This window comes from Phocoena sinus, chromosome 20 (genome assembly GCF_008692025.1).
Source record: "Phocoena sinus isolate mPhoSin1 chromosome 20, mPhoSin1.pri, whole genome shotgun sequence".
NCBI lineage: Eukaryota > Metazoa > Chordata > Mammalia > Artiodactyla > Phocoenidae > Phocoena > Phocoena sinus.
Window position 1 is genome coordinate 59,024 of NC_045782.1, and position 13,595 is coordinate 72,618.

General features: G+C 63.0%; 1 protein-coding gene across 5 annotated transcripts in view; it reads right to left on the minus strand.

The window, feature by feature from the left end:
- Positions 1-3,886: 3,886 nt before the first annotated feature.
- The window catches only part of KCNJ12 (potassium inwardly rectifying channel subfamily J member 12), a 34,901-nt gene continuing 25,192 nt past the window's right edge, over positions 3,887-13,595 (minus strand). For 4 of the 5 annotated variants that reach the window (XM_032617662.1, XM_032617663.1, XM_032617660.1 and 1 more), the window contains 2 exons: positions 13,117-13,238; positions 3,887-6,042 (listed from right to left, as the gene is read on the minus strand). In XM_032617662.1, coding sequence (XP_032473553.1) covers positions 4,697-5,980 — 1,284 coding nt within the window. In that variant the 5' untranslated portion in view covers positions 5,981-6,042; positions 13,117-13,238 and the 3' untranslated portion in view covers positions 3,887-4,696. The remainder of the gene's footprint in view (positions 6,043-13,116; positions 13,239-13,595) is intronic. The other variant, XM_032617661.1, reaches the window with a different exon arrangement.

A 13,595-nucleotide genomic window follows, 5' to 3' on the forward strand; every position in this document is an offset into this window, starting at 1 on the left:
CACACAGGGGACCTGGCTGCGTCGCCCCTACCCGAAGACCTGTGTCCACACAGGAGGGCATGGGTCCAAAGCACTCGCTGCACAAAGGACTTCTCTCCTCCATTCTTTTCAACAAGTCCGCAGGCTGGCCGTTGTTGGGAACACGCTTTTCCACCGATGGAGAGACTGGGGCCGGGGCGGGGAGTGGGGCGGGGAGCCACTTCTCAAGATCACTGAGCAAGTGCGCGGCCTGGAGTCTGACCCGGAGTCCCAGCCAGGACGGGCCCCAAGGGACTCCTGAGCTCCCGCCGGGGCCAGGTCTTCCTGCCCAGAGGCCGGACCTGTCAGTGCTGTGGAAGTAGCTCTCCGGGGAGCGGGGGAGGCCACAACTGGCTTAGACTCCGGTATTGGGGTCGCGGGGGAAGCTTCAGGGCCAGGCAGGGAAAGCCCCGCCCACATAAGGCCGGCAATCTCCAGGCCCGACTCACGGGACATCCGCCCAGAAGTCTTCGCAAACACCCCTGCTCCTCCCGTCACCCGGCTTCTTATTCCTGTGGTCTGGGATGTCACCTGGACCCCAACGGCGTGAGGGCCCCGGTCCTTCACTGACACAGAGGAGGTCTCCACTCAGGGAACGTTTGGGCAAAGGGAAGGACTCTCTCCCTGGGGGCTACTTCCAGAAGCCAGCGAAGCCCTCGGGGCGCTGACGTTCTCCCTTGCCCGGAACGGGCTGTGCACATGCACGCTGCTCTCCCGGACGGCGGCACCTGCCTGCCCTCCGGCGCCATCGCCCCGGCACCCGCACGCCACCCGGCTTCCTGTCCCTGTCCGCCGGGGAGAAGCAGGGCTGCCTCGAGCTGGGGGCCCAGACCGCGCCTGCCCTGCCCTCATCAAACCCTTGCAGAAGAAAGGAAAGAGGAGGCACGGGCCCGGGGAGGGCAAGGCAGGGGCGCAAGTCCAGGCAAGGCGGGCGGTCTGGCACACCCGGGCCGTGTGGAGAGGACGGTGGTGGCGGAGGGCGGGAGGGTGAGGGCGTGTGCGATGGCCTGAAAAGCACACGGGGGTCCTCGAGGGGGCCGGTTCTGTCCTCTCTCCCTTCCCCCGCCGTGCCGGGCGGGGCCTTTCAAACACACGTCTGCACGCAGTGGCACTCCGAGAGATCAAAATGGTTTAATGCGGTCTAGTCTTGTGGCCTACGTCTTTAGATACTGCTGTGTATTGAAAATAACATGAAAATTATCCAGTTTCACCATTTAAAATAGATTTGACATTGATTTGACCTGTGCAGGGGCCTCCTTCCCACCAGGCCCCCTGCCCCCACCGGGACCCTAGGGCGGCAGGGAGTGGGTGGCACAGCACCCGCAGGTACGGGGCGGGGGGGTGGGGTGGGGGGCAGGGGGCGCCGCGCTCTGAGACACTCGCCCATCTGGACACACAACCTCCGGGACCCGGGCGGGTCCGCGAACGCACGCACGCCACCCCCGGCAGGCGGGCAGCAGCCCTGCTGATGGAGCCCGGCACACACACGCACGTGCGTTCGTGGACAAGTGCACACAGGCCTCCTACGTGCAACTGCGTGCAAACGCTCGCCTTTGGAGGCCATGTCCTCACATACACGTGTACCTTGTGCCCAGGTACACAGAAGCGTCATCCTGCCACACGTGCTCCACGCCTGCCCACGTGGACAGAATCGGGGCAGAGGGCTGGTGGGACCACGGCCGGTGTCCGTCCTGAGTACTGTGTGCCCAGCCCCACAGCCTGGTAAACATAACCAACGCCTGCGCATACAACGAGCACACAGACAGACCTATGGGTAGACATACACATAACTGCGTGAGCCTGTGTGCATTTATACACACGTATACATCATGTATAGACACAATCAGCCCAGGTTCACACGTGTACGGAGATCGTCGTGGGCACACATCTGCACAGCACTCCCACGTACACTCGTGCACTTACAGGAAAAGCCACAATTGGACACGTTTCACTGGCACACGGATGAGATGATTCCACCCGGGAATTCACGCCTCGGTGCTCACACACGTATGTTATCCCCAGGCCCCTCCCCACGTAAGCAGCTCAGTGTCTCAGGGCAGAGGGCGCCTCAGCCAGCTCCAGCCTCTGCACCACTGGGTCCAGGCTGTCGAGAAACCTCCTGCAAATACCACTGCCGGGACTGGGTGGCAGAGCACCAGTAGGTAAGGGGGGGGCGGGGGGGGGCCAGGGGGCGCCGGCGGGGTCAGAAGCAGGTTTGTACACCCACCCGCTCAGCACACAGGCCACACGTAACATACAACACACGGCACACCGCACACTCGCTGGGTTCACATGTTCCACGCCCCACACACAGGCACACGCGCCCCCGGGGCCACGTGATCCTGCCTCTGCACACACGGCTCCTCCCATCCGCCCTCCCGCTTCAAGGGCACTAAGGAGGGAGGCTATTTTGGTCTTTAGCACAAGCGATAAATAAATAAATAAATAAATAAACACACACAGAGGAGGCAAAAAGAGGGCGGCGGGGTTTGGAAACGCAGCATGTGCCTTTGGTGAGAGATGAAAGGCAGCTCGGGAAGGCCCTCCTGCAGGGTCTGCGGCCTGAGCCGACCGGCGTGGGCCTGGGCGGGGGACAGGCCTGAGAGGAAGCGCCCCCGGCCACCCGAGACAGCTAGGGCCTTGGGGGACCCAGGGCCCCGGGGCTCTGCCCTGGTGGGGTGAGTGGAGGGCTGGCCCAACGGGACCATGTGCCAGCCCCGAGCGACCAGGGCCACCTGCCACCCCCCTGGCAACCACAGAGACTCCACATCACCGCCCAGGACTAACGCTGAGGCAGCAGGGGCTCAGGCCAGGAAGGAGCAGAGGCCTGTCCAGCGGATCCTGAGAGGAACGAGGCCTCTACCTGCCTCGGGCTGACCCTTCTGACTCCTCCTGACCGGAAGTTAGGGTGGCGTCTGAGGTCAGGGCAGGTCTTTCTGGGTGGGAATACACAGCCGGTGCCCGGACCCTGCACGGCCCCTGACTTTAGGGGCAGGCCTCCCGCTGTTGCAGGGGGTGGAGGAGGGGAGAGGCAGAAGCCCCCACTGCAGCCCCTGGCCTCTCCTTTGCCCCTCGCCCATCTGCACTCGGCCTCTGTCTCCTAACTTGGGCCGGAGCCCTGGCGTCTCCTGGTGGTGAGCTGTCCCGCGGCAGCCTGGACAGGCAGGCTGGGGCTCTCTAATGACCAACCGGCTTGGTCATTTGTGAGGAAAACACTCTCAGCAGCCCTGGGAAGGGCCCAGGCGCCGCCCTGACAGCTGTTCCCTTCGCCAGGAACGAGCCTGCGTTGGGCAGCTCTTGGGCTGGCGGAGGCAAGAGCCAGTGACAAATCAGGGGGCCCGAGCCGCCACCTGACCGAGGTGCCCAGACGTGTGTGCTTACCGGCCCACGGCTCTCCTAGGACGTTCCTGTGCGTTCGGCACCAGGGCACAGCCCGGCTGAGCCCCACCCAGGCTCACCTCTGCTGCCCACCTTGGGGGGATGGGGTGCCGGCCCGGCCTGGCCTCCACAGACAGAGGGCCATGGTGGAGTCGGGGGCAGCAAGGAGGATGGGTGAGTCCCATAAAAACAGTGACAACTGGAGCCAGACCCCCCCCCCCCGCCAGGGTCTCTAAGGCACGACTCATGCTGGGGCCCCGTGGGGACTGGGCTGAAACACTTCCTTGGAGTCGGGGAAGCTGGCCCCCCTTCCCATGGAGCCATCCACCCCTACGTTCCCCAGCTGCCCCTCTCTGGGGAAGGGGATGGAGGCCACAGGGCAGAAAAGGAGGGAGAATCCGGCAGGCTGGGGTCGTGGAGGGGGGGGTGGGGCTGGGGGGAGGGGGGAGCAGACCTTCCACCTCAGGCAGGTCCCACCCCGGCCCTGAGATGCACCTCAAAGGAGGTACAGAGTCAAACTTAAAAAGCTCAGACTGGATCCTTCCCGGCCCTGACTCCCACCCCCGTGACACTGAAAAGCTCTTGCTATGATCATTAACGAGGTCTTGGTTTTGCCATCCCAAAGGAAATCCAGTTCACCCTGTGCGCGTAAAGCACAGCGGGGTGGGGAGGTGGGGTTGACCTCCATGCCTGCCCTCAGGCCGTGGCGTCGGGCACGTGCCCGGCCTTCATGGAAGAGAGGCCAGCCCAGCCTCGGGGACCTTCTGGAAACACCCCCCCAGCTACTTGCATCCTGGCAGACTAATGGAATTCTAATTGTCCTTTCCCACCCCCCCTCAAATTATAAAACTTTTTTTCAATCACATGTTAATTTTTTTTTTGTAAACAGTCTTAAACTAAGGTCGAGAAAGCCCAAACCCGGTGTTTCTCCCCAAGTTAAAAACCAGCGAGGTGCACTGCAGCCCGCCGGCCTTCGCCCACAGAGGCCGGGCAGCTGGTGAGCCGTTTCTGGACAGGCTGTGGCTCCCCGCTGAGGCAGAAGCCCCCAGCTCCTGGGGCCCGGCACCCCCCTACCGGGAGGCCACCTCCCCGCCCCCAGGCGTGCTCTGGCCTCAGAGGCCACTCAGGCCACCCACTCTCCCACCAACATTCCCAGGCCGCTGTGAAGAAACGTAAAACATCTAAAACGCTACTGAGTCTGCAACCAGGGCCCAAGCCCATTCCGCTCTGGCCCGGGGCCCTCGCGGGACTCGGGGCCTTTCCCCGGCGGGGCGGATGCTGCACCTTGGCCGCTGGCGGCTCAGATCTCGGACTCCCGTCTGTAGGGCCGCTGATCGAGGGCGGTGCCGGCCTGGGGTCTGTCAAAGTCGCGCCTGGCCTGGGGGCCGTGGCCGTCCTGCTCTCTGTCTGCCTCGTCCTCGTCGTCGCGGCTCAGGAAGGCCAGCTCGTTCTCGTAGCAGAAGGAGTTGGCGCTGGGCAGCAGGAACTTGTTCTCCACCAGGTCCTTGGCGCTGCAGCGGGGCGTGGACGGCACCTCGTACGTCTTGTGGAAGTGCGAGTAGTCGATCTTGTACTGGTTCTTCTCCTCGAAGAGGACAGGCTCGAAGCGGTGGCCCCACAGGATCTCGTTGGCCAGGTAGGAGCTGCGGGCCTGTGTGGTCATGGCCGTAGCCTCCACCATGCCCTCCAGGATGACCACGATCTCAAAGTCGTCCGTCTCCAGGTCCTGCCGGCTGATGCCAAACAGCGGGCTGGCCTCATCGATCTCGTGCAGGATGGTGATGGGCGACACCAGGAAGATGCGGTCCAGGCCCTTGTCGAAGCCAACGTCGATGTCGATCTGGTCCAGCGGGATGTACTCGCCCTCCTCCGTGACCCGGGGCTTGATGAGCTGGGCCCGCACGTGGGCCTCCACGATGTGGCTCTTGCGCAGGTTGCCCACGCGCCACATGAGGCACAGCTTGCCGTCGCGCAGCGCCACCACCGCGTTGTGGCTGAACAGCAGCGTCTGCGCGCGCTTCTTGGGCCGCGCCATCTTGGCCATGATGGCGCCGATCATGAAGGAGTCGATGATGCAGCCCACAATGGACTGCGCCACCACCATGAACACGGCCACCGGGCACTCCTCGGTCACGCAGCGCAGCCCGTAGCCAATGGTGGTCTGCGTCTCAATGGAGAAGAGGAAGGCCGCCATGAAGCCGTGCACCTGCAGCACGCAGGGCGTGCGGCCGCGGCCCTCGGCCGGCTCCAGGTCCCCGTGGGCCACGGCGATGACCCAGAAGATGACGCCGAACAGCAGCCAGGAGGCGAGGAAGGCCAGCGAGAAGATGAGCAGCATGTAGCGCCAGCGGATGTCCACGCAGGTGGTGAACATGTCGGCCAGGTAGCGCTGCGACTTCTCGTCCATGTTGGCGAACTCGATGTTGCACTGGCCGTTCTTCTTGACGAAGCGGTTCCGGCACCTGCGCCGAGTGTGCACCTTGCCGTTGCCGAAGCCATTGGCGCCCGACATGGTGACCAGGTGCAGCCCGTCCTCCTCGGACGACACGATGCTGTAGGGGTTGGCACGGCCAGATGCGGTCATCCCGGGGGCGGGGGCGGTGGGACCCCAGCTTGCCCCCGGGCCGGCTCCAGGCGGGGCAGCTCCTGCAACAGAGGGGACAGCAGGCTGGCAGTGAGGCCAGCAGAGCGGCCACCCGACCTGCGCCTCCGCCCCGACCCGGCCTCACCCCAGCCAGCTCCTCGGCCACCTCCCCTCTCCCGGCTGCTCCAGACGGGAAGCCTGGCTTCTTCCTCAGTTTCCCTTTCCCCCACCAAGGGCTCTGCCTGCAAAGATATTCAGGGTCCGGCCCCTCCTCCCACCTCCCGGCCTGAGTCCCTGGCATCACCTGCCGAGAGCAGCATGACGGCCACCTCGCCAGCCTCCCCACTCCCACGCCGGTGCCAGTGCCCACGGGAGCTGCCAGGAGTCAGTGCACCCTCTGCTGGGACCCCTCAGACCTCACCTCCAGTCTCGCCCTTGCTCGCCCCCAGGCCCACCCGAACACCCTCCTCCCAGGCCCTGGCTTCTAGGCCACAAGAGTGTCTCGGGGCCCCCCTGCACCTGGGCAAACTGTGCACCCCACCCAGGACCCCACGGTAATCTCACTGCACCGGCCTCTGACCTCGTAACGGTAGTAATAACGACAGCAATGGCTCGCTGGGGCTGCACCCACCGTCCCACCACGAGACCGCGAGTCCCTGAGCGCGGGGGGTTTGCTGTTTGCTCACTGCTGTCTCACCCCCAGGGCCTAGACCTGGGCATGACAGACGCCTCCAGCCTGGCCCCACCCGTCCTCCTGAGGCTCACGCTCTCCCCGCAGGCGCCCACTCTCGCTGCCCATATGCTGTGCTCGTGGCCACCCCATCACCAGGGGGCTCGCTGACCCCGGACCTCAGCCCGGGGGCCTCCGCCACCCCGCCTTCCTCAGCGCTGAACAAGAGCAGGTGGGGAGCCTCAGCCCCCTCGGCAGAGCACCGGGCCGGCACACGTCCTCACACACGGGGCACACTCCACGGCACCGCTCCCCGTTCTCACGGCTGGGGGCAGGCACCCCAGCCCCAGACGCGCAGGCCGGAGGCCACCCCTCCCCCGGTGCCCCGCCAGCTCTGGGCTGGCCCGTCAGTGCCAGGCTGAGGCATCCCTAGACCGGAGACCCCGACACCACTGGGCCCCGCAGGCACTGAGGCCGTCCGGCCATCCGCGTCGGGTGCCCCGCGGGAATGGCGTGGCAGGGCGCTGAAGAGGTGGGCCTGCGCCCCCTACGGATGGACCCCACGCCCCCCGACCCCCCCCCCCCGGTCGCCCGACGAGGTCAGAGCTAGCTGAGCCTCGGGGTGCTCACGTGTGATGAGACACTGAGGCCCCAGAGAAGGTCCAGGGCGGCCAGGCCAGGAGAGAGGAGGCGGCAGCACTGCGATCCAGCCCTGGTCTGTGGGCCGGGGTGACCTCTGACCTCTGTTCCAAACCCACACGGCCAGCCAGGCTGCAGACCCCTCCCAGGGCCTGCCCAGTCGCTGGAGCCACTGGATCCCCAGGTCTGGCAGGTGCGGGGCGCTCCCCGCTGCCCGGACCAGCTCATCCATCCACAGGGACAGCAGGCCAGACCTGTCAGCAAACGCTCGTGCGTCACCCGCTCGGAAGCCCAAGGAGGTAGCTACCGTGGCTACTTCTACGCTCTGGATGGCGGCTCAGAGAGGTCAAGGGACTTCCTCAAAGCCACACAACCACTAGGCAGGAGAGCTGGGCGCAGAACCACTTCTGTCTGACACACGGCCTCCCACCGTGGGGACCCCAGGCTCTGCGGCGGCCTCTGTTCAGGCTGCCATCCTTCCCCCATGGCTGCTCCAGCTGACAGACTCACCTCGGGTCTGAGGAGCTGAGGCCTCAGGCCATAGTGGTGGACACGGCTCCCGCCTGGTCCAGGAGCCGGTGGCGGTGGGAACCCCATGGACTGTGCCAGGAAGACAGCTCAGCCCTAGACTCCTGGGCCTTCCAGGGGGAGGTGGCCAGGCCTGGGGCACGCCGATGCCAGCGGCAGGCCGCCGGATCACCAGGGGCAGGTCTGCGTGGCCAGGAGGCCTTGAGGGACGTCCAGCGGGTCACGGCTGCTCTGAGCAGCTCGAGGCCTGCGAGGGACAGAATCGCAAGACTCGAAGGCCAGAGGAGCCCAGCCTGGCACACTGCTCCCAGCAGCTGGGCAGCCTCCCGCCTGGCCAGCTCGCAGTGACCACTGGCATCTCTGCCTGGGCTGGGCGCCTGGGCCGCACCCAGACTGTGCTGCACAGTCCTGGGAACCCCTCTTCTACTGGTCTTCCTCCTAAAGCCACAGCGAAAATCAACAGGTCACATTCGCAGCCACTCCCCCACTTCTCAGAGCTGGAAACTGGTACTCGGAGCAAAGTCACCTGTGCAAAGTCCCCCGAAGCCAAGGAGCAGAGACACAGCGGGCGGCTCTGTGTGCACGCGTGTGTGCATACATATGCGTGCATGAGATGCCAAGGGTGGGGGGAGTACCTCGCGGGCGCTTGGTGAACACACCACCACAGAGAAAGGCCGAGAAGAGGATCCACAGTAGCAACCCCGGCACCACAAACTTGCCAAACGTCCAGCGACCCTCTGCACACCCAAGGCCAGAAGGTTACAGGGCTCTGTGGTCTTTAAGGACTCGGTTTAAGAAATGTGGGGGACTTCCCTGGTGGCGCAGTGGTTAGGGCTCTGCGCTTCCACTGCAGGGGGCCCGGGTGTGATCCCTGGTCGGGGAACTAAGATCCCGCAAGCCGTGTAGCATGACCAAAAAAAAAAAAGAAAGAAAGAAAGAAATGAGGGACAAGATTCTCAACCAGCCATGTGCGGCCCTGTGTGGCTCCTGTTTAACGGGTGCACACAGATCAGACAGAAAGGAAATTAGATTTGCTTTGCTGGAAGAGGCTTTAGCAAGCAAGGAGTCCGGCTCCCCATCTTATAGATGAGAAAACGGAGGCTGAGACTTGTCCCAGGTCACAAAACACCTGTGGACCAGGATGAGATAGATGGTAAAGACAATAATTAAGACTACGTTGGTAGGACGCCCAGGTTGGCCAGTGGGGGTCCCAGGCGTCACTGGGAGGGAAAGGGGAGAGAGGCACTAGGGTCCCCTACCTGAGCCAGCCTAGGCGACTTCAGCACTGGAGACTGGGAGCGAGGCAGGCCCAGCAGGCTGGACCCAGAGACCCCGAGGGGAGGGGGAGCTGTCCCGAGCCCGGCGTCCCTGCCCCGCCGACCACAGCGCTTGTGCACACAGCCTCCTGGCACTCGGCAGGCTTGGCGCACCAGCAGGGCCTGGGCTAGGAGCTTTTAGGGAGGCAGCTGACACATGACCCGAGGGCCAAGAGTCATCGCGAAGTGCCCCCGGATGGAGCGGGACACCCCATGCCAGGTCCCCCGAGGCTCTGGGCCTCAGGTTTCAGCAACGTCCGGAGGAGACCAGGCCAAGGCCAAGAAAGCGCGGACTAGTCGGATCAATGGAGGGGGCACCGAGGAGAAGCTCAGTGACCCCCTCCCTCGGGAGGCCTCCCAGGCGGCAGGACCCCTTCACAGGGATGAGTGGAGTAATCAAGTGCTTACCACCTGCCAGGCGCTAAGAGCTCCAGTAGCTCACGTGATTGCTTATATGACTTCCTGGATGAGGAAACTGAAGCTCAGAAAGCCTGAGTCACTTACCCAGGGTCACACAGCCTTTCAGGAGTGAGATCCTGGTCTGGGGGGGTAGGAGAGAACTCAACCCCCCCATTCCCCTAGGCCAGACTGTGGACGTGACACTGTGTTCCAAGCCTCGGTCCTCAGGGTCCCTGCAATGCCCCATGGTGATAAGACACAAATAACCCCAATCTGAGCCCGTGAAAGCAGAGGTAAGACCCTCACCAGCACTCCTGATCTGTGGCCATTCAGGCCCTGCTTGGAACATCCAGGGACAGGGCACTCACTGCCTCATGGTCAAGTCCTTCCAAGTCCACGGTCTCTCCTTAAAGATCACTTGCTTCAGGGAATGCCAGCGTGCAGCCACGTACACCTCCCCCCAGCCCGTGCCCGAGGCAGACATACCAACCCGTCACAGAGCGTTTCCGCACTGCACCCTGTGGTGGCCGCAGCATCCTTATCCAGTTACTACCCATCAGACTCAGCCCAAGTGCCTGCAAAAGCCAATCGTTCATCTCAGGCGGGAAGACGGAGGCTCCAAGAAGGGCGCCCTTGCTCAGCCACGCAGGAAGTGAGAGGCGTGGGCCAGGCCTGGAGGGTGCACTGCAGTGAGACGGGGCAGCTCGGGGGCGGCAGGCTCCAAGGACCGGGGTGCAGAGGGGGGCGGGGGGCACGCCTGGCGGGGAGGGCAGAACAGGCTGGCGCCTCAGGGTCCAGTGAAGAGGTTGAGGCTGGCTGAGGAGAGCCAAGAGCTGGCCTGGACAGGAGGTGGCGGGTTAGGGGGCTGACACTTCTGTTCTCACGTTCTGGGGAGACACGGCCATCTCCTGTGCCCGCCCACCTTTCCCAGGCACATTCCCTCCCCTCCCCAAAACATTCAGCCGGCCTCGGTCACCCATGGCCTGCAAACGTTTGGGGTCAACACCGTGCAGGCCTCCTGGGCCAGGCCCCTGTGAGGCCGGAGGAGAGACGCGTCGCCTTGTGCTGGGCATGGGAATGGCCGGTGCTTGGCTGTCCCCGGGCCCTCACCACTTCAAGGCCCACCTGCCCAGCTTCCAACCACCAACACCAGTCTTTCCACCCGAAAGACCAACACCAGTCTTTCCACTCTGCCCGTGCACCGGCATGCCAGGGAGTTAATGCCCCAGGAGCAGCTGCCTACCACGACGGGCATACTCGGGGCACCTGCTCTACTAGGCCTCCCAAGGCCCCTCAGCTCCTGGGCCCCCCTCACAAGCCACGTGGCCAACATGCTCCCCCGCTCCTCCAAAGCTTCCTCCCCTCTTCCCTCCACTCGTCCCCCCTGTGGGGTCACTGGGCAGTCCAACCACTCCCCCAGTTAGCCCAGCCACAAGCCTGGCCTCCTCCCTCTCCTTTAGCCCCCAGATCCACTCCCTTCCCAGGTCCTGTGTATTTCAGCTCCTGAATGACGGAAGCTGTCCGCCCACTCCTTGCCCACAGACACCTCCTGTCCAGGCCGTTCCTATCTACACAGCGACAGGCTCCTGAGGGTTTTCCTGTGGCGAGCCTTGCCCGCTGTGGTCCAACCCCCCAACCACAGCCAATGGGAATGGTCCAACCCCCCAATCACAGCCAATGGGAATGGTCCAACCCCCCAATCACAGCCAACGGGAATGGTCCAACCCCCCAATCACAGCCAATGGGAATGGTCCAACCCCCCAACCACAGCTAATGGGAATGCCGGAAATCCCCCTATCGGTCGGGAATCAGCAGAAGCCCACCGCTTCCACGAAGCCCTTTTACGTTCTCTAGCCCTGGGCTTCTCCTGTTAGGACCAGAAGCTACTTTCCACCTTGTGTGAGAGTTGGCCTTGCCTGGGCCCCATCTCGGGCCAACCTCAGAGGTCCAGAGAGGCTGGTGCAGGCCTGGCACAGCGGGGGCACCCAGGAAATGCTCAGTGTTCAGACAAAGACGAGGGAATGAGCTGCTGAACAGAAGGATAGATGAGGAGACACGTAAGGTGGGGGGTCAAGCGTGTGGATGGATGAACAGGGCTGACGGACGGGGATGGATGGATGCGGGTGACCAGAGGCATGGTTCGTTTAGGTGCATGAAAACTGCTTAGATGAGTTGGGCGAATGGATGAATAGATGGATGGACAAGTGGATGGGTGGATGGGTGGATGGATGGGTGGGTGGGTGGATAGACGGACGGACAGACGGGTGAGTGAATGGACGGATGAGTGGATGGATGGATGGATGGGTGGGTGGATGGACGGACGGACGGACGGGTGAGTGAATGGACGGATGAGTGGATGGAAGGATGGATGGATGGATGGGTGGATGGATGGACGGACGGACGGGTGAGTGAATGGATGGATGAGTGGATGGATGGATGCGTGGGTGGGTGGGTGGATGGATGGATGGATGGATGGATGGATGGATGGATGGATGGGTGGGTGGGTGGGTGGATGGATGGACGGACGGACGGACGGGTGAGTGAATGGACGGATGAGTGGATGGATGGATGGATGGGTGGGTGGATGGACGGACGGACGGACGGGTGAGTGAATGGACGGATGAGTGGATGGAAGGATGGATGGATGGATGGGTGGATGGATGGACGGACGGACGGGTGAGTGAATGGATGGATGAGTGGATGGATGGATGCGTGGGTGGGTGGGTGGATGGATGGATGGATGGATGGATGGATGGATGGATGGGTGGGTGGGTGGGTGGACGGATGGACGGACGGACGGACGGGTGAGTGAATGGACGGATGAGTGGATGGATGGATGGATGGGTGGGTGGATGGACGGATGGACGGACGGACGGACGGGTGAGTGAATGGACGGATGAGTGGATGGAAGGATGGATGGATGGATGGGTGGATGGATGGACGGACGGACGGGTTAGTGAATGGACGGATGAGTGGATGGATGGATGGATTGAGTGGACGGATGGATGGGTGGGTGGGTGGGTGGATGGATGGACGGAGAGACGGACGGGTGAGTGAATGGATGGATGAGTGTATGGAAGGATGGATGGATGGATGGGTGGATGGATGGACGGACGGACGGGTGAGTGAATGGACGGATGAGTGGATGGATGGATGGGTGGGTGGGTGGGTGGATGGGTGGATGGATGGATGGATGGATGGGTGGATGGGTGGGTGGGTGGGTGGGTGGATGGATGGACGGACGGACGGACGGGTGAGTGAATGGATGGACTAGTGGATGGATGGATGGATGGATGGATAGATTGGGTGGGTGGATGGACACATGAATAGATGGATGGGTAGGTGGGTGGCTGCATGGCTGGGGGGATGAACGCATGGAAAGATGGCTGGCTGGGTTGGGTGCGTGGGTGGACAGTTAGATGGATGGGGGATGTGTGGAACTAATGGATGGAAAATGGGTGAATGAGAGGTCGAACAGGCGGGAGGATGGGTGCGCGGGTAGATGGACAGAGATGAGTGGGCGGGTGGAGGCACAGATGGGCGTGACTGCGTGGACAGGTGCATATCCGTGACCTTAATCTTACCTCTGGAATCCTATCTTCTAAGTAACGGTGCTCACCAGGCAAGCGACTGTCTTCAAGGCTGCACTAGCAGAGGCTGCCATTTCCCAGGCGCCAGCTGGAGAGGACTCAGCGGCTGGAAGACCCTGAAGTTAACAGAGCACAGTTACCACTCTCCTTGGGGGAGCTCAACAGTCATAAACCTCCACACAAACCCCCATTTCTGCTTGCTTTGTCCCCCGGACCCTCCCAGGACCCCAGGGGAGGCAGAGGGGGCCTCCGGCCCATCCCAATGCCCCAAAGCTTCACAGCCCGTGAGCCTGTCCATAACAACCCTTCAGAACCAGAGAAGGGCAGAACAAGGGGGGCCCCCAGAGAAAATGACCACTGGTAGCTACTGAGTGCCCACTGCATGCCAGACACTTGGTAGTTGCTTCACGGACACCAACTCAGGTAAGCCTCATGACAGCCCCAAGAAGTTGGACCCACTGCTGTCCCCGTTC